At 52.8% G+C, this 25968-nt stretch overlaps 10 protein-coding genes across 10 annotated transcripts; 5 read left to right on the forward strand and 5 right to left on the reverse strand.

Moving 5' to 3' along the window:
- Window positions 1–329: 329 nt before the first annotated feature.
- Window positions 330–3062, reverse strand: AYL99_03829 (hypothetical protein; the record flags this gene model as incomplete). Its single annotated transcript, XM_018835343.1, has 1 exon — window positions 330–3062. One exon carries the CDS (start codon window positions 3060–3062, stop codon window positions 330–332), a length of 2733 nt encoding a protein of 910 aa, XP_018694993.1.
- A 901-nt stretch (window positions 3063–3963) lies between these two features.
- AYL99_03830 (hypothetical protein) lies at window positions 3964–6575 on the reverse strand (the record flags this gene model as incomplete). Its single annotated transcript, XM_018835344.1, has 6 exons — window positions 3964–4578; window positions 4630–5011; window positions 5069–5683; window positions 5733–6337; window positions 6415–6444; window positions 6504–6575. 6 exons carry the CDS (start codon window positions 6573–6575, stop codon window positions 3964–3966), a joined length of 2319 nt encoding a protein of 772 aa, XP_018694994.1.
- A 1669-nt stretch (window positions 6576–8244) lies between these two features.
- AYL99_03831 (long chronological lifespan protein 2) lies at window positions 8245–8750 on the reverse strand (the record flags this gene model as incomplete). The annotated part of the gene is made up of 2 exons (XM_018835345.1): window positions 8245–8438; window positions 8588–8750. 2 exons carry the CDS (start codon window positions 8748–8750, stop codon window positions 8245–8247), a joined length of 357 nt encoding a protein of 118 aa, XP_018694995.1.
- Window positions 8751–9047: 297 nt separating this feature from the next.
- Window positions 9048–9961, forward strand: AYL99_03832 (ribosomal protein L27; the record flags this gene model as incomplete). Its single annotated transcript, XM_018835346.1, has 2 exons — window positions 9048–9309; window positions 9372–9961. The coding sequence occupies 2 exons, from the start codon at window positions 9048–9050 to the stop codon at window positions 9959–9961; spliced, it is 852 nt and encodes a 283-aa protein (XP_018694996.1).
- A 279-nt stretch (window positions 9962–10240) lies between these two features.
- On the reverse strand, window positions 10241–13120 carry AYL99_03833 (hypothetical protein; the record flags this gene model as incomplete). The annotated part of the gene is made up of 2 exons (XM_018835347.1): window positions 10241–10342; window positions 10484–13120. The coding sequence occupies 2 exons, from the start codon at window positions 13118–13120 to the stop codon at window positions 10241–10243; spliced, it is 2739 nt and encodes a 912-aa protein (XP_018694997.1).
- Window positions 13121–15841: 2721 nt separating this feature from the next.
- Window positions 15842–17519, forward strand: AYL99_03834 (hypothetical protein; the record flags this gene model as incomplete). The annotated part of the gene is made up of 4 exons (XM_018835348.1): window positions 15842–16201; window positions 16253–16745; window positions 16796–17382; window positions 17436–17519. The coding sequence occupies 4 exons, from the start codon at window positions 15842–15844 to the stop codon at window positions 17517–17519; spliced, it is 1524 nt and encodes a 507-aa protein (XP_018694998.1).
- Window positions 17520–18296: 777 nt separating this feature from the next.
- On the forward strand, window positions 18297–19309 carry AYL99_03835 (hypothetical protein; the record flags this gene model as incomplete). Its single annotated transcript, XM_018835349.1, has 2 exons — window positions 18297–18490; window positions 18559–19309. 2 exons carry the CDS (start codon window positions 18297–18299, stop codon window positions 19307–19309), a joined length of 945 nt encoding a protein of 314 aa, XP_018694999.1.
- A 914-nt stretch (window positions 19310–20223) lies between these two features.
- Window positions 20224–22413, forward strand: AYL99_03836 (hypothetical protein; the record flags this gene model as incomplete). Its single annotated transcript, XM_018835350.1, has 1 exon — window positions 20224–22413. The coding sequence occupies one exon, from the start codon at window positions 20224–20226 to the stop codon at window positions 22411–22413; it is 2190 nt and encodes a 729-aa protein (XP_018695000.1).
- A 295-nt stretch (window positions 22414–22708) lies between these two features.
- AYL99_03837 (hypothetical protein) lies at window positions 22709–23856 on the forward strand (the record flags this gene model as incomplete). Its single annotated transcript, XM_018835351.1, has 2 exons — window positions 22709–23356; window positions 23422–23856. 2 exons carry the CDS (start codon window positions 22709–22711, stop codon window positions 23854–23856), a joined length of 1083 nt encoding a protein of 360 aa, XP_018695001.1.
- A 662-nt stretch (window positions 23857–24518) lies between these two features.
- AYL99_03838 (hypothetical protein) lies at window positions 24519–25410 on the reverse strand (the record flags this gene model as incomplete). Its single annotated transcript, XM_018835352.1, has 3 exons — window positions 24519–24665; window positions 24829–25232; window positions 25377–25410. The coding sequence occupies 3 exons, from the start codon at window positions 25408–25410 to the stop codon at window positions 24519–24521; spliced, it is 585 nt and encodes a 194-aa protein (XP_018695002.1).
- Window positions 25411–25968: the final 558 nt, after the last annotated feature.

Consider the following 25968-nt stretch of genomic DNA (forward strand, 5'->3'; position numbering starts at 1 on the left):
ATAAGTGTTTTGCAGCAGTGTTGAGAACAAAGAGATGGGCGTGTGCCGTTTTGAGGTTCTTATCAAGGCCGCAGGCAAAGGGCAGGATGAAACCACTTGAGCCTCAGCTCTATTAACTTCCATCGTCATCGTGCCGCTAACGCCACACCTGAGGGCACGGGTGACGTCACTGTATGTGGCGCAGGATGTGGCGGTGCTCGCATCCGTTTTCTGTCGACTTCTGCTGTATTCAAAAGAGTTCTGTTGCTACATGTACGAATTCATTCAACATTCTTCCTTCAAGGCTAGAAGATAGGGCCATCCAACAATATTTCACAAACGGCGCACGCTCACGCCACCAGCTCGCTGATACCGGCTCTGGGTACCTGTCCCAAAAGCATCAACAACTCGGCGTCATCTTCTTCCACAGCGTAGTCTCGTACCGTCTTATTTGTCCTGTGGTCCCGAAGCGTAGGGTCGGCACCTGCTCCCAGTAAGATTCGCACGGTCTGAGACCTGCCCTTGATCCGTCGTCTTTTTTCTGAGGGATCGGCAATGTCTGCCTTGACCACGGCGTGCATCAACGCCGTCTTACTGAATCGATCTCGTTCATCGATGAACGTCGTGTGTTCCAAGAGTATCTCAACTAGTACCGGGTCACACCGTCTCGCAGCGTCGTGAAGCAGTGTATTTCCGTGCCAGGTCGCTGGGAACTCGTTTGGCAGAGGAAACTCCAGCAGTTGCTTGACGATACTGTGGTGGCCCTTCCTACAAGCCACCATCAGCGGTGTGTATCCATCCGGGTCGCGAACGTCGGTCTTTATGCCGTTTATCGCAAGTAACAGACCTGTGATGGTGGAGAATCCCCTCTCAGTGGCTTGCTGCAGGGCGGTGAAAGGGTCTTTGGGGTTTGATTGGGTATAGCCGGCTTGAAAAGCGATGGCGTTGACATCCACGCCATGTTTGATTAATAGATTGACCTCCTCGGCGTGTTCCTCCTTCAGCTCACAGAAGAAGTGTAGAGGGGCGTACCCTCGCCCCGTCCTGGCGAGTCCGTGCCCGGTCCCGTTGCGGATATTGTCCTTGAGTTCCGGCTTCCGGATGACCATGTAATTGGACTGGTACGTATTCAGATACTGCATCGCCACCTTTGCCGCTTTATCAAGTCGTTTCTCATTGCAGAGGTCTGCTATGGCTTGATAAGTGGGCTCCAAAGTTTTGCTTGAGGAAGACCGTTCGAGCTGCGCACTACCCGGGGTGGTTATTGAGCTATCATCGTTGAAGGATAGAGAGCGATCGTAGGTCGACGTTTCCGAGGGCGAACTGAGACCTCGAAACCCAAATGGATTAGTCGTGTCAATATCCTGTGGATTGTTTAGCGTTGTGGACTTGGAGGTGGTCAGCTTGGGTAGTTCTGACGACGGCAGATAGTAAGCTGAATCTGATTGAGAAAGACGGCCACGGTGCAGCAACCGGTTCATGAGCTTAGGTCGATGGTTGTTCTGCACTTCTGGAGCTGGAGTTGGTTCCGGGGAAACCAGCGCCGGACTGAGCTGAAGTACTTCAACCTTGCTCAAGAGCTTCTCGGTGGAAAGCGTGGGCGTCGCCTTCTCGGGCGGTGAGAGAAACACCTCGTAACCTTCGGCTTCCTCTTCATCACCGTCGTCGCCTCGCGCCCGGTAGATATCGATAACCAACTGCACCGATTCGAGTGTCTTCTCATCTTGCGGTCCGAGTTCTGTTCGACGCTCCATGAAAGCTCGCAGCCCATGCTCTTCTGCCGCGTCGAAATCGTTCTTTAAAATGAATACGCGTCCTAGCATGTGACTGGCTGCCAGTGCTTGCAGTTTGTCGGGCATCTGACGCGGAGACACCGGCACCTCGCTCGAGCAAATCTGGTCCTTCGAGCTGCCCGGGAAGATGTCACTGCGCATGGCCGCGACCGGCTGCAGCAATTCAACTGCTTCATCCAGCTTCTCTTGCTGCCGACAGCAATCAGCTAGCATAAGAACGACCTCCGCCGGCTGGAAAGATATCCTGCCCTCGAAATCATGCCGCTCCATCAGAGCGAGAGCCTTGCGGAAATGCCGTTCTGCTTTTGCATATTCGCCTTCTTCGAAACTCTCCTGGCCCAACCTCAGGTGGTTTTGGGCGCGAAGGAACTCAACCTCGGATGCAGCTCCTGTATTTCCTCTACCAGACCTAGACGCTTGTTGAGCGAAACCACCTGTGGGCAGAGTAGAATCTGAAGGGGTTTGGATCCAGCCCTCCACGCGATCTCTGCGATCTGTCGGGAATGACACCTCATTGGCAGCGGTCTTCGGGACGTCACGCAGGGCTTCGGGTTCGATTGGTGGGGAGATGGTACTCAACGAAGATCTTGTACTGGCAGCGGCAGAAGCGGTGCTCAGAAATTGTTTGGCAAAGGCAAGATAGGTCTTCATTCCATCATCGTGGCCCGAACGCATGGTCTCTGTAGCAGCGATTGTAGAACCACCCAGTGTTTGTAGACGGGACGGGGAATTGAGACTCTGAATGAGCGCCTTCATGGTTCGTTCAAGCGTGAGGAGTTTCGCATCCAGTGATGTCTGATGCTCGATTGTTATTCCTCTCTGCTCAAGTTGGAGCATGACGCAGACCATCTGAATAGGCAGCGACAAGGCTGAGTTGAAGAACTGGATGCGCTGGCGGAGTCGAGACAGCTCGCCATTGTGGAGGCTTTCTTGTAAGTGAGCCTTCACCTTACGCGCAAATCCAGATATTTTGGCAATCTGGGTAAGGATCTCATTGACTCGCTTCATGGTATTCTTGGAATCTTCAAGCGCATCTTTGATTTGTTGCCACAAGTGAGCGCCATCATCGGTCTTATTGGCCACACGCACAGCCTCAGCCAGTGGAGGGGAAGAGAGGCTCTTCTCCAGGCCCTCGTAAGTTGCTCGCAAAGCCGCTACTTCATCGCAGAAAGACCTGATTCGATCGTCAACAGAGTTGATGCCTCCGTATATCTTGATCACGGTGCTGGTGCATGAAACACAGGCGGCAGCTATCTGAAGAGCACCCAGGGCGAGAGAGAATGGATCCATGACGGTAATTGACTTGGTAACCACCAAAGTGTTGATGTAGCGTCGACGAGCATGGAAGAGCGAGCGAAATATTTGGCTATCTTTAACAAATTCGCCTATTCCCCTATAATGCCAGAGAAGAGAAATGGGCGGGAACATGACTCTGAAAGGCACATCCAAGGAATGCGGAGGCCAGGGTCAAACCCGTTAGAGCATCTCAGCCTCCCCGCGTGCCTGTAGCCTCACTTTGGCGAGTGGCAGTGCCCGAAGAATGGGGCCGAGCACGCCTTGATTTCAGCCAACGGCATCGGGAAAGACAGGAACTGCGGCACATGGCACAGGGTTGTGCTTGGCTTGTTGACAGCTTGAGATCCACCGTTGTCTCGCTTGACTCGGCACATTGGTTCCGGTGGTTGACGCAGGGTCTTCGTCCTGCGACGTGTTCGTATTGAACCCTGGCTCGATAATGATCACAGGAACAAAGGAACAGGCTCCTCCCTGTTTGTCTTGCCGAAACCTGGCCCCCTACGGTTGATTGGAAATGGCCAGGTACCACAGGCGCTTTTGGCGACTTTCCTGGGAGCAGTGAGCAGTGGCTTCCGCCTCCTCTCATGGAATTTTCATCGAACATTCCGTAGGGCTGCAGATCGGAGAGGGGCCATGTAACCAAGAGCCTCATGACCGCGATGACCCTTCATACGATAGAAAGGCGTCCAACACACCCTGCAATAGCATTGTTGATCGATCACGAGGCCAGCATGGCATTTCGAAAACGATATCAGACGTCATATTTTTGGCGTGCTTGCTTCGCAGACTTTGATCTAGAATTTGTGCGAAGCCATGGTCGCCTGACGAATATGTCAATAGATCTCCTACAAAGTTTCCTCCCCTAGAACTGACCGATGCCTATAGATTCCAAAAGCTAAAGGAATGGTTCGTCTCCAGGATTAATTCGCATAAAGGCAGCAATATCTTGAGGTGTAAGTCCATGGGATTCCGACTGTGGTTGGGATGGATCGGTACTGTTGTGACGTCCATCCCCTGCGTGAGCTGTCATTTGAAAGGGCCATGCGAACCCGTCGGCGTAGGGCACTTCCATGTCGGAATGTGGAAGGGATTCAGAGACGTCCATGGGAGGTGGAGGGGAAGCATGACTCAAAGATGGCCTTGCAAGATAAGGACTGCTTGCCGCGGTGGGCCATCCTGCCACTTGTTCCCAAGTCGATGTTTGAGCCGGATAAGCCACTGATTCAGAAGAATAGATTTGTGTTGCGTTAAGCACGCCGTGCAACGGAGGACCTTGCAGGGTTCCGGATGAATGTTGGAACACAAACTGTTGGCTATTTGGAAGACTCGGCGGCTCTCTCATGCTGCTCCCTCGGAAACGGCCCAGCAGAGAAGAGTAAGAATCATTGGGATATACTCCTGGCTCCGGAACAGCCGTGTCCCCATTGCTATCTTGGCAGTAGATTTGAACTCCTGCGGAGATCTCGTCTATGTCTAGGTTGATAATGTGTGAGAGCCTCTTGGTAAGCACCTGCACACTATGTTAGCATGCCAGACCCTCAGCCGCGGCCGCCGAACTTACTCTCAAAACGTCCAGACATCTTCTCGAACCAATATCCTGGCAAGATGTCCTGGCGAGGATTCGGACTCCTGTTTCAGTCTCCTTCTGAATGACGGCATAGTCCTTGTTGCCGTGCTGTGTAGCAAGAAAGAAAACCAGCGTAACTAACGCTAGAAACACCGTGTATACCGATTGCCATGCAGCTGGAGCAAGGAACCCTTTTTGGAGCATCTCGTTGGACCGGGAAATGGTAAACCTAGATATCTTGACACAGCACGCAGCACATCGCAAAAGTCGTACGTCTGGAGGATTCTCACTCCTGGCCTTTGCCAGGTAATGCAAAAATGGCCGATAAAGCAGAATGTAACCGAAGTTGTGGACCATCTCCAACTCGTAAACAATGCTTTCACGAGTCAGCGCCACATGCGAAAATCAAAAGGGATTGTCGGGTGTTCTTTACCTGCTTGCGTTGTTGTCCTCGTCGTCCAGACCCAGTGAGTCAGACAACCCATCTCTCCAAGCTTTGAATTCATTCTCGATCTCGAGTATAGTGGCGTTGCTAACATAGATCTTTTTAGGCTCACCCTCGCGATGAGCCTCGGAGTCGGTCTTTGGATATAACTTCTGCACCACTTTGCTCATAATCAAAAGGACATCTAGATATTGCGCCGAGGCTGCGAACATCCGTCTGGTGCTCAGAGAGGCAAACCCACCGCTGTCCTCGTCCGCATAGTCATTAATGTGGCCACTGGGTTTCGGCTGATCCACATAGTCAAGTTTGATCATCCCTGGAAGTCCAAGGACTGTACCACTGTAGATGTCCAGTTTAACTATCGTCCAGAACGTTCTGCGTCGGATGTCTTTCTCGAGGTCAGACAGCCCTTCACAGGATGCTTGAGAGTGCAGTCCCATCCTCATGGCAGCTGCAACAGCCAGTCCGATAAAGGTGTGTGCTGTAGCTAGACGGGCAGTTGACATCAGGAAAAGGACAAAGCAGAGCAACGTCTGGAGAGTTGAAATATCGCGACAACGGTCGAGGTCGACCATTCGTCGAGCTGCAATGAAGTGTCGCATTCTAGACAGAGTCAGCATTGTGGAGGTCATCAATTGCCTTCTCCACTCACGCTTGGTTGACGGCGCCTCTGCATCCATATTTGTGGTGCACTTTCTGATGAAATAGATATCCCAGGGCAGTTACTGAGTAGAAGAGTGGTAGAAAATCGTGGTCAGAATCTTCAAAGTCCATTGGGTCAAGGTCATATATTCGGTCCGTCTGCTTCTGAAAAGTGGGTTCATGGAGAAATTGTAACAATTGATAGGTTTGTCCAAACACGGCATGCAACAACTCTGTGGCTGACTGCCTAGAGGGTAGCAACTTCGAGATGGGAATATCGGTTGCCAGTGCCTGCTTATCTGGCAGTGGCGAATCGAAAAGCCTGGACATAGCATCAAGTGAAAGGTGGCTACCGTTTCGTGGTTCAGTCGCGGGAGTGTCTTGATTAAACAGCAGCTGCGTCTGTTGAAGGAACGCAAAACCCGAACCACCCCCATAGTACTCTGTGGAGTTTTTGTTAGAGGTGAGTCGGCCTTTACCATCCAACATGTTCTCCAGGTGGTCTTCAGAGCTCGAATCCAACGAGCCAAGAGCGTCTGTGTTAGTGGGCGACCCAGGCGGAGAGTCAAAGATGCTAGTGACTTCAATATTGAGTTGAGCCGACGGGAACTGGGACTGAAGCCTGGTTATCAAGGATCTTGCTCGGCGAAGTCGATCCTCGAGGATTTTCGTTCGGGGGGCGCCGGACATACGTTGGCCCCGTGTCGATGTAAATGTACAATCTATAGGTAGTGTTAGTAGCCTAAGAGAAGGAAAGTGGGATTCCAGGGATGATACTGACAACGTTCAAAGTCTTTACATGGTTCACATGGTTGGCGTCCATTGCACCGGATTTTGCGGACGCGGCATTCATTACATGCCCTGCTCACGCGAGCATATCGTCTTTTTCTAGAATTCGAAGGAACGGGAGACCCAGTCGGACTCTCGGCCTCGTCCTGCATCTTCAAGGTTGGTCCAGACGATGGAGAACCTCAGGCTCTGCTTGAGTCGAATCGGGACTCTCAAGCGATGTGGTTGTAAAGGCGCCTGGGAAAAGAAGCATCTGGAATTTACGAAGGTTTCAGCCCATTACCCCCAGCAGCTGGCGACCGACAACACTTAGACACACTCAGGAAACCTGGAGGCAGGCTTTTGAGCCCCCAAAGCTACTGCACCCGAGGTCGGACGGAGAAAGAGCTCGTATGGTCTGCGCTCAGTGTAATGTGATCTGCAATGGCAAAGACTTATAGCGCTGTAATGTACTCTTTTCCGTGCTGGGAAGATTGGACTGAGGCCACCAGAATGATGAAGAGAAGTTTGCAGGATATCTGATAAGTTTCTGAGCGGCGACATGTATTGAGTTTACGGGAAAAGCTGAGTGCCGAGCGGAGTGAGTTTGGAGATGGGGTAGCATGATAACTTGTTGCACTAGGCACTATCTCGGACTGGTCTGAAGTTAGCTCACTCTAGAGTCCATTAGCCTGTACTAGCTTTACTTAAGGTTCACTCGCTACCTGTGGTGCTCGTGGCTAGTGGATTTTCTATGGCTTGGCACACATCATGACCTTCCTTCTTTTTCCGACTGCATGCCTCCATTGCTGTAACCCATTCCTCCGGGATTTCAACAGCTTCATCTGCCATCATCATTGGGTAGCCGTGGGTACCTAGGAAAATATGCTCTGGGTAGCGACGTCAATGCATCGACGGGGAGACATTCTTCACGATCCAAAACCCAGCGGGACGGGGTATTGGCATCTGGGTATTTGTAAGTTTCAGCAGGTTTGTTCCAGCCTCGCCTGTTCTTGGGATGGTTTTCATGGATTGGGTTAATTGGATGCTCGACGGGGATACAGGGGTGAGGAACATGGGGTTGAAATGCTTTCTCGGCAGACCTAACGGTTGGATATTATTCAGCTTTCGGTATTCTAGTCCGCCCCAATGCTAGAGTGGATGAAAACTTTCAACGCGCAATTCGTTCGCCTTTAGACACGGCGATATCCCATTTCTCATCTAGATGATCAGAAAACTATGTGATACGGCAGCCATTTAATTAGAGTTGAGCACTCCTCAGCCGGTCTATAGTATATTGGCATGTTTCCCGTGTCAGACCGTACCACAGATTTTCAAGAATCCGGCTCGCTCGCCAATCCTGCAACGCCGCCCGGATCCTGAAATTCCATCTGGTATCCGGGGCCAAACGGAGGTATGTTGACAAGTTCACAAGTTAAGGCTGAGAAGAGCTAATCGAACTGGTCGAATAGCAGGCAGGAAATCCTAATTTGTTTTTCAAAGAGTCGGTATGTTCGAGGAAATCTTGTCTTGTAACTCTTGAGGAATTGATTGTTCGGGGCATAGATCTAGTTATCACACCCGTGTCATAGCATTTGACACGTTGTCCCGTGGTCAGGGTAAATGGCCTCATCAGACGGTTAGCTTCCGCAAACAACCCAGGGTGGAACCACCTACCTTGGAAGTGCTCGACAAAATGGCGCCTGTGGAATTAGGCTCTGACGGAGTAACTACTGCTGGGTCCTCCGATTGTGTCACAGCAGACCCTTTCTCGCCAACTCGATTTTGCGCACCGTCTCGCCGACCTTGAAACCTCCTTTGCTGGCGCAGATGGCTATGCCGTCTCCGAGTTCGACTTTGTCTTCCACGTCGGGATGCGGACATGGGCAGTGGTGCGGAAAATGAACACAGGCGAGTGTATCCGGGCACAAGTAATTGTTGCAAGTTGCTAGGTGGTAAGACCAGTCAGCCGTTGCCATGTCGACAACGTGGCCCTTTCGAATTGATATTCCACACATCCTGCCAAAACCATGGAGCGAGGGAGGGTCAAACGTAATGCACAGGTGAGCTTCATGGTAGAGTCGAAAGATAACATACCTCCGTCCCAGTTCTGGCGATACCAATTGGAATCACTGGGGACATTTTGTTTCTCCTGAGGTGCTTGGTTCTGCTGGCCTCCGTGGAAGAACTGCTCGAAGAACTGAAATTGGGCGGAGGTCAGGCCTGCCAGAAAGAGTATTATGGTAACGAGTGCCTTCATGGTGTGATTTTAGAGGGCCAGAAGAGTTTGGGTAGAGATATGAGGAAAGGGAGAACGAGTGAATATGCTTGACGCGCCAGGGTGTCGACAACATGACGGAGTTCCACCAATGCCTCACCGTAGGCTTGGCGCCGCCTCCTTTCTACGGTCGAGTCTTCGCTTTTCACGTGATCTAAATTGTGCCTAATTGAGGTTGGCTTGGTTTTTCACCTTGCTGCTCAGTCTCAATGCGTCGATCTGCTCGCAGACATCTTCCTGTGTACCGAGTAGCCCTTTCAGTTGACCACCACTCCCACCATGCTCCAACCTCGAATATACAGACCTTTAGTGTCCTCCGAGGCGTCTCTAGCCGCGCTAGCTTCGTCTTTGAGTGCCCTGAGCCTGTGCTCAAAGCATGCGCACCTGAATCCGCGGACCTCAACTATCTTCGTTCGACATGCCTCCCACGCACAGCAAGGCCGCGCAAACGGTCCCTCTGACTCCGCAGGAAGACGTCTGGGAGCCAAAAAGGGATCCTCAGAATGGGTGCACCCGGGAAACATAATCTTCAAGCAGAGAGGTAAGCTCGATACTGGGGTCTGCGAAGGCACCGGCAAAATTTATTGACTCTGGCTCCGACAGGGACAAAATGGTTCCCCGGCGAGAACGTCGGCATCGGCAAAGATCACACCATCTACGCCCTTGAATACGGCTATGTCCGCTACTACCGTGACCCCCTGAAGCATCCCAAGAGGCGATACATCGGCGTGGCACTGGAGAAAGAAGGTCCGCGATCTCAACTTCCCACACCGCGCAATGCACCTTCTCGCCGACGGTTAGGGATGTACGCCGCGCCCATGAAGCCCCCCCTAGAGTCTCAGAAGTCCGTTGATGAGTCGTTCCTCGACGCCCATCTGAGCCAGAGCAGTAAGGGCCACGCTCAGGTGATATTCAAGTCCTCTGGAGGAGCTGTTACACCCACGCCGGCAGCGCCACCCCCAGCGTTCAATCGGCAAGGCACGTATCGTGAAGCAAACACATCGATCGGCTGGACGGCCGAGAGGAAGGGAGTGAAGGTGCGGGAGTACGACCGCAACGACCGCTGGCTGGCATGGAAGAAACGGGCGCTCAGAGTGAAGAGAGGGATGGAGGCCAAAGCGGCCAGGGCGATGAGGAAGACCAAGGGCAAGAAATCCAATAAAGGACAGAAGACTGCCCAGAAGAAGAAGTGATGAGAGAGAGTTCGTGTGTGGAATTGTAAGGCAATTGTACAAGTATTTGAGCAGCATCAACCAATTGACCCGTGTTGATGAGAATATATCCTCAGCTCGCAACACCAGAGGACTGTTCTGTTCTGTTGGTTGTGACAGTCAAATTTCTTTTGCATCTATCTAGGGTATTGGCTACGCATCTACAATTTTCCGTCTTGATGGTCCTGTGGTAAAACATCCCCAACGAGGGGAGCGCCAAACGCTGGGTTACAAGGTAGCCTCACAATCTCGTCTCAGGAACTATAAGCCATTCTCGGCCTTGAATTTGTCCCAGGCGTCATTCAACGCACTGAAGACAGCTCCAGCGATCATTCGCTGCTCGGTGGTGGCGTCGGTGGGAATCTAGAAAGTTTGGGATCAAGAGTCAGCGGCGATCTCTCTTCAAGTTAAACCCAAGCACTGAAGGAGCTCCGATAGCATTTGGTCCACGATGATCGAGATGAGCCATATTTTCCAAGTTGAACTCACAACACGTATACGTACCTTGTCAGGATGCACCTTACCAATCCCCTTCATATACTGCACCTTGACTTTGCCCGGGAGGACCAAGTCGGCCATGCTTATCTTCTTCCACCCGCTGCCTTCCCAGAGAACAGCGTCCAGAGAACCCAGCAAGGCACGGAGATTGTCCTGCTTGCCGGATTTCCAGGCGTTGATGCGCGCATCGACAGACTCAGAGAGACGGAATTTCTCATCGTCGAGCTTGTCTGCGGCGAGGTTCGCAGCACGAAGACGAGAAACAGCCTCCGCTGGCTTGAGGCTGGTAGACGCCGCAACGGGCGGCGCTCGGCGCAGGGTCGACGAGGGTGGTGTTGAAGCTGAACCAGAGTTCCTCGTTGCAGCAGCTGTCGAGGCAGATGCACTTTTTGGTTTCTGTGGGTTTGCTGCCTTCTCCGCCCTCATTCGACCCTGGATACTCGTCGCACCGCCGTGGCCTCCTTCCACAGCCTCCTTCCAGACGACAGCGGCGTCGGACCATTTCTCCATCTGTTCCAGTGCTTCGGCTTTGCGCATGAGTGCTTTGCCGTAGTACTCGCGCATCGGCTTATTCCCGGTGTCGGTCGAACTGGAGATCTCTATGATCTCATTCTCGCCCTTCGATGGACCTATGATCATTATGGCCTTGTCGGCATCGACAATGGCTTGTTTTGGCTCGCCTATCTTCAACGCCGTAAGAGCACGGTTTGTCAAAAGCACTATGGTAAGCGGATGAGCATCGGGCAAGTGCGACAAGGAAGTCGCGTAAGACTGGTGCGCCGAAGCATAGTCCCCACGCTTGAAGTGTTCGTTGCCCTTCTCACGGTGGGAGTGACTGGCTTGGAGTGCGATGCCTGAGATGGAGGGGATAGTACGAGCGGGAGGGGGAGGCCGGACCTGAACTGGGGGTGGGTCGATCCGCTGCTTGACTGGTTGTGAATGAGGACGAGGGACAGGTTTGCTCATTCCAGCATTGGCTGCCGCTGGACGCGGAAGGGCTGGAGAAGTGTCTTTAAACCCGCCTTCAAGCAGATTCGGTTCTGCAACAACACCTGGCGGCGCTTCTTGAACAGGTTGAGGTTGTTGTTTTCGGCGTCGAGCTGAACTGACATACGCTTGAGCAGCCTGTTCGTCGGCGGCAGCGCGGCTTAAACTGGCTCTCGAATTTGTGGCAGGGGACTGATTTTGCTGTCGTAGAAACGCCGGCTGTGTTTGAGGGAGTGATTCCCGCAATCGTGAATTTATAATCGGTGAGTGGTCGCGAGAGTTCTCGGCACTCGTGTCAAAAGGTCGAGCCGGCCTGGTCGAAGGGGAAGGTCGTGGTACAGGTGTTGGTCTGTTGGATTCCAACATCATGGCCTCATCTGTCATGTTTGCTTGGCCGCGAGCTTCTGAACTAGGTCTGCTTCTACCACGCCCTGTCTCGATTTCCGGCTGCCGTTGCGGCTGTTCTTTTCTGGTCGGTCGCTCTGCCACTTCCCGCATCCAACGGGGCTGGCCACCCGCCTCACCATCGGCATTGAATTCCTGGACAGCCTGCTGAACTCGTTTCGTACCTTGCTTCCATAGAGAGTTGGCCGTTTTCAAGAAACTACTGCCGAATTCTGTTGCAAGCTGTTCAAAATCTTTATCTCCATTGTGAGTGGAGCCTTTGGAACGATTGCGGGAGCCTTCCCCGTCTTCCCACAGCGGCCTCGTCCTTGATGTGTGCCCTTCGTTCCGGGATTTCATCCTGCCAGTCTCCGGATCGCCTCTCTGCCCGGACGCAGTTCTTGATTGAGCTTTTTTTTGCGCTTCGGCGTGAGCTTGGTTTAATAGATAGCCCACGGCGGCTTGGATATCAAGTCCCGACTCCGTAGCCTCTAGAGCAACTTTTGCCTTATCCGCTGGAAAGCCCATATCAACCAGTTCGGCAACTGCTTTATCTTGCGGATGAAGCTCCGCAGTCGACCTTTCCATTGTGAGTGGGGGAGATTTTTGCCTGGCAGCAGATGCAGGCTTTCCTAGGAGTCCAAGCACGTCGTCGTCGTCATCGGCAATGGTGCTCACAGTGGCGGCGGTATCTGCCCGTCTGGGGGGAAGTGCTGAGAGTCCGAAAGGGTCATCATTGTCATCAATATTCACAGGCCTTTTCTGTACAGATGCAGTAATAGGGCCATTCTTCGCAGCAGTTGGTTTATTAAAAGCAGCAAATAGATCGTCATCAGTGTCGTCTAACTCGTTATTCTTCTTGTTTGTGGTCTGATTCTTCGCGTTATCAATCGCCGGCGTCCCTCTTCCACTGCCTAGATTGTTCCAAAATTGATCGTCTCCGCCAGCATACTGATCTTTCAGTCTCTGAGTCTGAGATTTCTGCTGCTGTAGCTTGGCCTCCGCCTGAATCCTGTGTTGTTCCGACAATGAGAGATTCTTCTGCGGTGTAGGGCCGAAAGACACGAGGTTCGCGAAGCTGTCGTTTGCGGGGGTAGAGGGCTTGGAGGGAGGCTGGATCGAAGTGGCATTGAATGGAGAGGCTCTTCCTGAAGTCGGAGGAGTGGGTTTCAATGTGTTGAAGGCAGGGAAGTTGGATGTCGCAGGCGCTGGTTTCGAGTTCTGTCCGCTGGCCGGGGTCGAACTCCAGTTCAACCCCGCTATGTCCTCCATTGTCGCGAAGACTTGGTGTTCATGAATAAGGACTGGTCTTCTTTGAAATGGACATGGCAGATGCGATAGTGTCACCGGGTGATAGCAGCGAATGTAGGAGGGAGGAAACGCAAGCTGAGAGTGTCATACCATCTCACGGATGTTGATGCACTGTCCCAATGGGGCGGCGAGCAGCGCCACATAGAGGCGCAGCCACATCTCCTTTTGTGGGGATACCCAGTATATTAAATACCTGTTTACATGCTGGATGGGTTACTTTGTCTTCGAAAATTCAAGGCCCCTTAGGTAGACAGGGTCTGTCCAGGCTCACTGATTCTCGCCGCTGCAACTAAGCCCCCTGACATAGCTTTGGTCTTGGAAAGTCCTTCGCATGTGGCGGTTTTTGAGGCTCTCCAAGTCATCTTCACCACATAATGTCTGCGCTTTGGGAGGTTCGGTGCCAGAACGCGCTCCCTCTTGAAATGGTAATCATCCCTGAGGTCTCGCAGGCCTTCCCAAGAGGATTCCTCCAGCTGTCCCGTCCACTGGAGCACAAACTCCTCTTTCGCCAGCGGGAATATCCAATGCTTGGCTCTTTCAGCGACAACCTTCAATTGCGACTGTTTCTTCTCATCGATCTCAAATTCCATCACCAGCTTTCTCAGCCCACGAATTCTGCAGATAGCTCCTCCCCAGGTATTTTCAGTCATGCGGGCCCTGACATAACTGAGGCTGGGCTCAAGTGGCTCAGAGATCATCTCCTGATATGAGGTTCGACTGGAACGCCACGGGCAAATGCCCAGACGATTGCTGGATCCGCAGGGGGCCTCATGAGACCACCAGTCAGCATTGCGAAGGGTTAAGTGAAGGGTGGATGTTCTGAATGAGAAACTCCAGGCGTCGGTTAACACAAGGCTCTCCAAATAATACTGTTGGGCGAAGATGTGGACTGTTTGTATTGCGCTTTTCTGATCTCCTGTCAAACTGAGATACCACTTATTCCAACGGGCCGAGTTTCGGTGAATGGGGGATATGAACTTCCAAGGACCATTGAATAGCCAGAATACATGCTCGTTGAGTGAGATGGGCAAAAGCCGGGCCTCTCTATAGATCGCTCTGCAGGTGAGTAGCAGCGAATAATCGAATTTCTGATGATGAACGTAGCCCGGTCGGTAGTATTTCCGGTCGGCTCGGTACGGTTTGGTATGGTCATCGTAGGAGGTCAAAACAAGTTCGAAGATGGAGGCTCTGATTTCTGCAGGGAGGGTGAATAGGCGACTGTCCCTCTGGTCATTCTCCATACTGCCTTCGCATCGAGCCTGCACGGCATTCGTCTTAGTGGACCATGGGATAGAGCGAAATCTCGGAATCAGGGCCGAGATTTCGACGCTCGATGCGAACAGGGACTGGTTTGTTTCAGATCGAGACGGTGCGATGGGGAGCAGGACGCAAGGAATCAACGAGATGATATCAATCAGAGCTACTTCTTAGCTTCTTTGAAGGGTTGACTGTGAAATGTCGGACCAGGGCCGATCGCAGACATTCAAGTCAGAGGATATGTATGTAGGTTCCTGGTCAATTGATGAAGGCATCAGCCTTGGATTTCTTCGTACCCTGAAACGTTGTTGCCTTGCCTTCTGGGAGAGATGGGGATCAGAGGACACCCTGCGTCACTTTGGAGGTTCCACTTTGGCGGGTGCGGTGGCGGCCACGCGAACAAAGGATTCGCAGGAAGATGAGTTTGGGCTCAATAGGCACTGGCACCACTGGGGGCCGCTACTGCGTCGAGGGCGAAATAAGCGCGACTATCCCCCCGAGACACAGCACACTCACTAACGCGGGGTGTGGAAGTTCCCAAGGTGCCTGGACTTTGGATCACGGAACCTGGCCAGTGATGAAGCAAACGGCGCCGCCTGCTTAGGCTCTTTAGCGAGGCTAGTGGGCTCAAGGCCACCACCAGCGCCAACGCAGGCTACTGCTAGGCTCTCTTGGGCTCACTAGGCTTCACTTAACCATCACCAGGCACCATTCACCCCGCCAGAATCTCGGGGCGTCGGTGGTGTTGCGCCATTGCTCCCGCGTGGCCGCAGCAATTCGATCGTCGTCAACAATCCCCCTCTTGTTCTCCTGAAAGCTGCATATCCGTCTTGAGACCTCAATCTAACGCGGGTTGATATCTCAGGAAACTGGACGGAGAAAGGAATGCTTTGGGTTTGGTAGATAATATGGAGGCAGCACATGCGAGAGACAGGTCTTGTACTTTTCCCAATTTACCAATTTTTTCTCCCTCTCTTCTTCAGATTTCAAGACGTCAAAGTGAAAGTTACCTTTTCCGTTTCTTTCTGCCTCCTCACTCCCTCTTTTCCCTTCAAGTTCTCTGACGCCAATTTTGCCAATTTCATTCGTGTCCCAACTGAGCCCTTCCGCTCCATGTTCATTCGCTCGACAGTCCTCGCTTGCGCCCTGTTCTTCGATCGCTTACCGTCACAAAAGACTCGTCAAGCTCCGTTCGTTACAAGTCAGTCACGGCGTCGTTCATCCCATCAATAATTGTCAGTGAGGGAAAGAAAAATAAGCAGACCAGTCGTGCGAAGTAACTCCTCACTCAGCCCGTTTCACTGCATGGCCACTGTCTCGACCGTCCCTTGCAGCTGATTAGGCAGGGTATCCGGCTATCGGCTCTCCTGCATCTCCCCGCCTGCCGCGATAGGCCCGTCGCTACGTCGATAGGCCTTCTCCGCCATGAAGGGAATTTTCAAGAGAAAAGACTCAAAATTACCACCTGATGAATCCACACTTGACAAAGCCCTGTTGCGCCCTGCTGTGACGGTTGAACGCATCTCCAACTACTCGCACAAGTCGCCAAAGCTCGTCAGTTCGAAATCATCCTCACCGTCGCTAGGAGGCACCATGCCAGAAATCCCTATTCCAGAGCCCCCTGATCCAGTCTTGAAACCAGCAGCCTACCTTCGAAGTATCCATGCTGTTCGAGAAAGGACAAGGCTGGTTCTGGAGGAGGCCAGAGTCAATGCTCTCAACCACTTCGATGTAGACATGTCCAAGTTCAAGGACACCGCCGATTACGTGGTTGCCATTATCAAGGTAAGCTTGGGAAAATCACGTTGGCGTTAGCAAGTCGCTGATCATGTGCAGCGTGACTTCCAGGGTGATTACGCCTCTATTCCCCCTCATGGCCGCTGGCAACATTTTGAAGTCGGAGGAAGACCCCGGGTCACTCAGTTGTTGCAATCGTGGCCAACATCAATTGACAACCAGGAGAGGGCACGTCGGCTGATTGATCTGTTCCTGGTATCTGTACTTCTGGATGCTGGGGCTGGCACCAAGTGGTCCTACAAGTCCAAGGAGTCGGGCAAAGTGTACTCCAGGAGTGAGGGTCTGGCCGTGGCGAGCTTGGAAATGTTCAAAGCTGGAGCTTTCAGCAGCGATCCCAACCAACCTCATCAAGTCGACGCCGCTGGCCTGAATAAAATGAATATGGAGAGTTTGGCCAAAGGGATGCAAGTCTCGGACACCAACCCTATGTCGGGACTTAAGGGCCGGACTGGGTTGCTGATTCGACTGGCCTCTGCTTTGCAGCAGAACGCCGAGATCTTTGGTGTTGAAGGCCGCCCAGGGAACATGATCGGTGAGTCCATGCATTTGCATCTTTTTCGATTCTCTGCTGACTGTGTCCAGACTATCTTTTGTCACATCCCACCACTCAAGCCGCTTCGGTTCCTGTGATTCTTCTCCCCACTCTGTGGAGCGTTCTCATGGACGGCCTATCAAGTATTTGGCCCGCAACTCGGACTACCATCCAGGGGGTGTCTCTCGGAGATGCCTGGCCTTGCCGAGCCATGCCCAAATCTCCCCCGGCACAACCTTGGGAGACCATTGTTCCCTTCCACAAGCTTACACAGTGGCTGTGCTATTCCTTGATGGTCCCCATGACCAAGCTGCTCAATGTTCATTTCGCAGGGGCTGAATTGATGACTGGTCTTCCTGAGTACCGCAATGGTGGCTTGTTGGTAGATACAGGCTTGCTTACGCTGAAAGATGAAGACCAGCAGCGGGGATTGAAGACCTACCACGAAACTGTCGGAGATGGCAATGCAGTGGAAGTGGTGCCAACTTTCGAACCCAGCGATGATGTGATTGTGGAGTGGCGCGCCGTCACTGTTGGCTTTTTGGACGAACTCCTTGTTGCAGTCAATGCAGGCCTTGGGCTGCAAGGCGCGCAACAGTTGACTTTGGCCCAAATGCTTGAGGCAGGAACTTGGAAGGTGAGACACTCCCAAAAGACGATTTGGCACTATGCACTGACAGATTTTGACAGGGTGGGCGTGAAATCGCACAAGTGTCCCGCCCTATCACTGGAGGGCCTCCCATTGGCATCATCTCAGACGGCACTGTCTTCTGAATGATGACTACTTCTATGCTTATGCGATTATGGGTTACGCGAATTTTGAAGGTCATGAAAAGAAGGTTCAAGACTGAGAACAGAGATTACGAGACGACATTTGCGCTTGATCATGCTGCGGTATGGCTTACTTCACTGTGGCGAGTTTATTCTTTACTTCAACGCCGACCTGACCTCGGGGCTATCGTTGGGCTCCGCAAAAGCTGAGCTGATGACCTCGATATTTTGACGAGGTGCAACGGGACAGAAAGCGCGCTGATATGGAGCGTTACATTCGATTGACGATTGAGGGAGCGTTGAATACAGGTTCTCCACCCTTGACAGGGTCTTGCTTAAATTGAAGAGTATGCTCTGAGCGTCTTGGTGAATTCTATTCTTCAAATCTTGCGACTCACTGCTTAGTGACTACTTGCCCTATCAATGAGATATGCTCGGCGGCGTATGTTGCGCCAAGCCATGTTTCACTGGAGACCGATGGAGAACAAATGTGTATTCTCATTCAACGCTTTCGCCATTATGACGAGTGTGATAATAGAAGTGTTCTATGCGTTAGAACTATGCGTGTGAACGACATGTCTTACCGAGGATGAGCCGGTGAGTCTTGCTACCGCAAAGACAGCTGGTGAGGCAGGCAGCCTTGCATAAAGCGGCACAAGCCCGCTAGCCTCCGCAGCTGTCTCCGCAGCGCAGCCTCCGAATGTCTTCCACACCCCCGCCATACCCACGCTCATTGAGCGCAGACACAAGATCAGCCGCTCTCAAGTAGTGGACAGCGATATGGACACGCGGAAGCGAAAGAAGAAGGTCCTCTTGATGGGCAAGAGTGGCTCGGGGAAGTCGTCGATGCGCTCCATCATTTTCAGCAACTATGTCGCAAAGGACGTGCGCCGACTGGGAGCGACAATCGACGTGGAACACAGTCATGCAAAGTTCATGGGCAACCTGACCCTCAATCTGTGGGATTGTGGAGGGTATGTCGTACTTCATGCTTCCCTTCTCACGCGTCTTGTTCCGGTGTGACTAACGTACCCCTGCGCAGGCAAGACGCATTCATGGACTCCTACCTGAACGCCCAGCGCGAAAACGTCTTCTCCGATGCCGAAGTTCTCATTTACGTCTTTGACATCGAATCCCGAGCCGTGGATCAGGACCTCGAGACATACAGCCAGGTGATCAAAGCGTTGAAAGAATACAGTCCTAACGCCCACGTCTTCTGCTTGGTACACAAGATGGATTTGGTCCAGAGTGAACACCGAGAAAGAATCTATGAAGAAAGGTGCCGGTTGATCATTGCTCGCTCCGAGGGCCTCAGCTTGGAGACTTTCGCGAGCAGCATCTGGGATCAGACACTCTATAAGGCTTGGGCAGGCATTGTCCACAAGATGATTCCGAACCTGGTGGTGATAGAACGCTTTCTGGCAGCTTTCGCAAAACAGCTCAAAGCCGAAGAGATAGTGCTTTTCGAGAGATCTACATTTCTGACGGTGACGAACGTCGCCACACAGTATGGCGAGGACAACCCCAACATGGATCGACATGAGCGGATATCAAACATCATGAAGAGCTACAAGCATACAGCAGCACGAAACACCAGAACTACGGCGGCAAGCGCAGGGTTCTTACTGTTCAAAGTCCAGACGCCTCGTTTCAATTGCTTTCTGGCCAGGTTTACCGAGAACACGTATATATTTGTTGTCATCCCCCCTGGAGAGGCAGCATTTAACTGTGCGGTCTTGAACACGATGATGGCGAGGGACGCTTTCAGCAAGAAGACAGGGGTTGAAGGATGAGACGACAGCTATTAGAGACCTGCATAGGTCCCTGCCCTATCCACAGTCGCCCATCGAACGAAACGGGATCAGACCCAATCACCGTACTTGCCAGGCGTTGTCCGGTCCCAGCACGATTCAAGCAAGTACGAACAACACCCCACAGAGCTCGCCACGAATTTGCTTGGATAACGCCTGCGTTAATGGTTCACAACAATTTACGGAGGGTCTGTGCTGGCCGTGACAGGATCGAAGTACGCAGTGAAGCTAGCTTGGAGCTGAGTATGGGACTCTCTGTGTACGACGGTTTGGACAAGACCTCTTAGTTTTGTCCGAAGCTCCGAGGGCATGGAAAAGAGCAGGATCCTCCTCCCCTCCGGCAATTCTAGCGAGGGTGTGAATTACTTGGCTGCATGGCTTCCCAGAAGGGAAGTGTGTGTGCAATTGGACGGTTACTGTCGCCGGTAAGTGACGAGGGCGCCGCCTGAGAACGGCCCTCATTGAGGAGGAAGCGAGGAAGGCCATTTCATGGTAGCAGCAAACCGAGTCACCTTGAGCTATAGTCCTGTTGGGTGGGATGCTGTGTTGTGCGGTGGTGTTCAGTGTTCAGACGAGCAAGCTGAATATTGGCAATTCTGGGGAAGATCATGGCATGAAGCCCTTTCCTCTATCTCTGTGTCCGTACTCGGTGCTATTACTCCGTACTCCGTAGTTCGCTCTGGAAGCTGGATGTGGGGGCCGCGTGATCCAATGACGGGATGCCAAGCAATTCAACGGCCGAGTTTCCCGGCTTCCAATTTTCTTTCGACCTCATCTCACTTTTCCGCCTCCACCTTCGTACATCATCCCTCAACAACACCGTACAAACACCTCGGTCGATCGGGGTCACGATAGTAGTACGAAGACGATGTGAAACGCCATCTGGCGCCCCAACCATGCCGAAAGAACGCCAGACATGCACCGAGTGCTCGATGCGCCGGCAGAAATGTGATCGCAACCTTCCCTGTGGTCGTTGCGTCAAGAGGGGCGATGCTGCAAAATGCACACGCGAATGGCCCGAAGGCGGTTACGATCCCAAAATCCACCGGATGTATCCTCGATCATCCACGGCAGCAGATTCCAGTCCCGCAGCTACCGATACCTCTCCCCAGACTACCACTACCACCACCAACCACCTGCCAGATGCTGTTGTACACCCTTCTCTCCGAACCCCCAAATCTGTGACTTCTGGGCCTAGTCCCCGCGAACCACCCTCAGTCTATCCCAGCACCCTTGGGCCCGCGCCAACCAGTGGGCCAGTTACAGACGTCGAAAACGCCGCGTCCGTACTAGAGTTCCTCACCTGGGGCCGAAGCAAGCTATCGGACTATGATCTCAAAGCGTTGGACCTTCTCAAGGAACCTCACCAATCTGGCACTGCCGCACTTCCCAAGGACACCGGGCCAGATTGGGATGTTTCAAATGGCCTGGGTGGAACTGGCGCCGCTCAAGTTTCGTTTCTGCAACTGCTCCTACCCAGTCGCAAACAGGTATTCCAGCTGGTTGAGTACCATGTGAGTTCGATCTTGTGGTACCATGGATGCTTCCATGGTCCGACATTTTACGAAGAGCTCAAAGAGGTCTACAAAGGCCCCAGTGGACTGCAAGTCCGAAACATGGATCTCAGATGGACTGCCTTGCTCTTTGCTGTCATGGCAGCCAGTATGACTTGTGCCAATGAGCAGTTGGCCTTGAGCTGGGGCTTCAAGAGGAACGAAAGAGCGAAGCTGACGAGGCAATGGTACAAGGCTACGGTAACGTGCCTCAATCTTGCCGACTATATGTGGCGACATCACGTTTACTCGGTCGAAGCCATCACCACGCTCACCATGTCCGCTCATATCCTGGGGTTCAGCAACACTCAGAGCACCTTGCTGGGAGCTGCGGTGAAGATCGCCCAAGGTCTTGGATTGCAGCGACTGGGCCCAGAAGATGATGGGAACAATGGGGCTGGGGTTTCCATGTTATCGACCCCTGCCTTACGAGAGAAGATCATCAAACGTGAGACAGGAAGGAGACTCTGGCAACAACTGTGTATTCAAGACTGGTTTTCAATCCCTTTCTCGGAAATGTATTCGATCCAGAGGATGCATTTCTCTTCACTCAAACCTATGAACTGCGATGACACGACAATGCTACCTATCCCCGATGATGTCCCAAGTATGACAAGTTTCCCCAATTTCCTCGGGGACATCGCAAGCTTGATGCCGCAGATACATGACGCCATCATCTCTTCTAACACCTTGTACACCAAGTATGAGCAGGTTCTGGCCTACGACGCACAGATGCGGGCCCTCGCGACTGACGGACTGCCTCGCTTCTTCTCCATGAGAGAACCTCTTCAACCGGAATGGCCCGCATTTATCCCCTGGGCGCGACGAAGCTTGACCATTTGCTTTGCCCACAAGATCATCATGATCCACCGGGCGTTTCTGGGGCGGAGCTTCACAGAGCAAGCATTCGACTTTACACGTCGAACATGCATGGCAGCGGCGAAGACGATACTGAAGGAGGCACGACAAGCGTATGATGAGGAGGGCCCCATGCTCTGGATCGACCAGGCTTTCATGGTCGCCGCGGGGATAACACTCGCCCTGGACATCTTTCACCGGAGAACCAACGAACCAGAGTACGAGGAACACCGGAAATTGGTCGAGAATACCATCACGATGCTGGGTAAATTCGAAAACAGCATGATCGCGATGCGCGGCATTCGATTGCTATCATCGTTGCTTGCTGAACAGGCTCGGTTGACAGCCGACCAAACCCTAGAAAACTATCGAAAGCGCACCCATGACAGTATGAGCGGGGATCGCGGTCAACCAAAGCGCCAGAAGTTCAACGTACCTAAGTTTGTCGAGTCATTCGTAGGAAACGACTCGTTTACTCATTCCTTGAGGTCGGCAAATCGAGGTGCCGAGCCCTCGATGGACCTGTATGAACCGACGGAAACCAAAACGCCGGGGATACAGGAGCCCGTTATCACGTCCGACTTGGGGTACGAGACCTTCGAACAGCTCTTCCCGCCTCACACAGGTATCAGTAACAATTTTCTCTTTGAGGATCTCCTGAATTTCGACATCTGAATGATTTCCGCGCCTCATAAGGCTGTGCGAAGACGCACGGCAAGCCTACCAGCAACGTACGATTATCGACGCGTTATGATTGGACGATAAAAGGCGGGGGAGGTGGGACGGCCTTATCGGTTGTACATATACGAACATCGAAGGACATCGACGCTGCGATCAGACTTAATTGAGGAAGTCAATATAAAGATCATCTGAACGTCGTTCCTGGGCCTCTCTTCTCAACTTCTTCATCAGCCACGGTACTACCACTCAGCACTCTGATCCCCAGACAGATAGCCTCGAACAGATCGAGATGGGTGTCGAGAAGACTAAATACCTGGACCGACCCATTCCCACCATCTCACTGGCCAACTATGAATCACGCATCGATGAAATTACCTCTCAACTAGTTTCTGCGGCCGAGAACGTTGGGTTCTTTTCTGTCATCGACCATGGCATCACTCCTGAGGAGATCGACGAGATCTTCACCCAGTCCGCCCGTTTTTTCTCGCTTCCAGACGACACCAAGGCGAAAGTGCCATTCTCCTCGGCAAACAACGCTGGGTGGGAGAAGAATTCACAAGTTCGACCTTCCACAGGTGCTGCAGATAGAAAGGAGTCTTACCAGATGCAATTCGGCAATAATATGGAGGGCAAGTGGCTCGATGACTCCGCACTGCCGGGTTTCAAAGACTCCGCCCTAAAGTTTATGTGGAAGGCCCAGGGGGTGTCGGAGAAATTGATGACTTGTTTCGCCCGCGGGTTGGGGTTCGAAGATGACTACTTTATCAAGGCTCATGACGTGAAGAGACCCGAGAGCCAGACGGTGGCGAGACTCTTGCATTATTTTGAGACTCCCAGAGAAAACGCAACCGGAGAGATCTTTCACCGTGCAGGAGCACATACCGACTGGGATCTATTGACACTCTTGTTCCAAAAGGCGGGGCAGAGTGGCCTTGAGGTATGACTCCACAATGTCTTTTGCGGCCAATGTGGGCGAAACCTGTCTAACTTCCTGTCTGACAGATCTGCCCTGGTCGAGAAGCCTCCACATCCTTCGCCCACGGAGACACCTGGACGAAAGTGGAACCATCCCGCGATGCCATCATCTGCAACATCGGCGACCTCCTCATGTCCTGGTCCGACGACCGTTTCAAGTCGACTTTCCACCGCGTCAAGGCACCCAGCGAACTCGACGATTTCTACGGCGAACGATACAGCATTGCCTTCTTCAATCAACCGTGCAGAGACGTCATCATCCAAGGTCCGCTCAAGAAATACCCCGCGGTGACGGGAGAGGAATTCACTCGCAACGCCATGCGACGAAATTTCGAGGCGCTGGAGAAGAAGAGACTTGAAAAGGAGAAGCTGGAGGAGGCCCTAAAGCTGGTGCAGCGGGAGGGTATTAGGGGGGCGAGTGTCGAGAGTGGCGGCAAGGTCGTCGCTGAGGTCGGCGCTTAGGTCTCTGCTACTCGGCCGGCCACAGAGCATGGAACGTTCTGGGTGCGGGAGGAGAAGGGGGATGCCTACATCAGGAGGATTAAGCGGTTGGGCGGGTTGTTAGCTTGCGCCTTGCCCCCTTCTTTTCCGTCTTGCTGGCGGCGAGGAACTGGTCTGCCCTGTCGTTGGCGATAGGTCGACGCGAGAGGAGTAGATATGAGCCTCAGTACGACTCGGACAGAGAGATACAACGCACTGCAAATCACATCCAGACACACAGACGACTTTTCTGGGGCAGAGACTGTATCAGTGAGAGCTTTGTATACTGGATTGGATCCCCAATTCTTTTTCTTTTTTTCTTTTTAACGGAGCGTCAGATGAATCGTCATCTCGATAGACTAGGAGAAATCTATATCCCTCGACGTTATCATGGACCCGACTATTGGAACCCAGGCTCATTCGGTATTCAACTTGGTAGATTTCTCTCCCAAACAAACCTCTTCCATCCATCCATCCATCCATCCCCTCGTGCCTTGCTTTCTTGCTCTCGTCTCGTGGCTGCCGTGATGTATAAATTCAGTCCTTGTTCACCCAATCTCATCAGGGAGATTCGACACTTGCCTGTCTGCCTGCCTGCCTGCTTTGCTTTGCTCTGCCCCCAGACCCAGAACCAGACCCAGAACCTACTGCGTCGCCATATGCGTCTTGTCCTCGAGATGCGCCGTGTCCGTGAGCGGAAACACCTCGCCCGTGGCCTCGTTCCGGATCGGCGTCGAGGGCACCAGCACGAAGAGCATGCGGCAGGTCTCGGTGCTCACGTTCTTCCAGGCCTGTGCGGTGAGGGGGGACACAGAGGGGAATCTCGTCAATTTGTGGTGCTGCAACCATATCAAGAAGAAGAGGAAGAGAAGAAAAGACGCGCAAGTTAATGATGATGATATGACATGGTGCGGTATGATGTGACATGATATGATGTGTATGGGACTCACTCACATGATTCGTGCCGCGCTGGACACATACATCGCCTTGCTTCATCACGGTCTCGGACCCATCGTCCAGGACGAGGGTGATGGTGCCGTCGAGGACGACGCCAAAGTCGACGCTCTGGGTGCGGTGCATGATATTGACGTCGTCGGTGGCGTCCCGGGTGGTGGCCGGGAAATCCACGACGCGGCAGAACACGCCGGACGGGTCGACCAGGCCGATCTTGCGCCCGAACACGTCCGCCCACGCGCCCTGCACGTTCGTCGCCGGCACCCCCGCCGTGCGGAACAGGTTGGTGAAGCCCGGGATGATGCTGTCCGCGGGCGGCGGGGCGCCGGTCGGGTCCAGCGGGTTGGCGGGGGTCAGGGCGTCGTCGGTTTCGATGACCGATTTGCCCGTGCGGCTGTCGTGGCCTGGGGGGAATATTCAGTATTGCCTCTTGCCTCTTGTGTACGGGGGTGAGATGGATGGAAAGTTGTGGCTTCATCCGAAACGGGGAAGGACGGGGGGTGAGGAGGGAGGGAGGGAGAGGTGAGGAAGGGGCTGGCTGAGCATACCGGTGACAATTCGGCGAACGGTGGGAAAAGACATGGTCAAAGGCACGCTCTTCTGTGGCGGTTGGCGCACCGAGTCGAGTCGAGAGTCAAGGGCTGCGGTCACAAGAAAACGACCCAGCAAGGTAACGTCGTTGACCGGGGGAAGCGTTTATATATATACGAGCGGCGTAAGGGGCAAGATTCGGAAAACCGAATGCGGAAGACGGAATACCTTAGCCCGAAAAGAAGGGCTAAGAATTCTCCAGCCGTTCGCGGATTGCCCAAATCAGAAAGCGGTGTGTTCTGACTAACAACCAGGCACTTATGCAAGCCACTGTGAAGAGTGCTGGGAAATCCACCTATATCTAATAGATGATAGCGATTTATAGAAGTGGGCGCGCAGAAGGCACGCAAGTTGACTGGCCTTGAGTCATCGTCTTGTATTATTTCGTTGATAGCTGTCAATAAGTGCTCCCTGAGCCCATGATTCTACATCCCACGCAGCCTTTTCGTAGCAGAAAATCTACTCGAAACTGGATATGATGATAGCTGTGTACTGTTGTCGTTATCCCCCTGTCCTAGACCGTAATCCTGATGAAACTTTTGCATGTAT

The sequence above is a fragment of the Fonsecaea erecta genome, assembly GCF_001651985.1.
Source record: "Fonsecaea erecta strain CBS 125763 chromosome Unknown Scaff3, whole genome shotgun sequence".
NCBI classification, from domain to species: Eukaryota; Fungi; Ascomycota; class Eurotiomycetes; order Chaetothyriales; family Herpotrichiellaceae; genus Fonsecaea; species Fonsecaea erecta.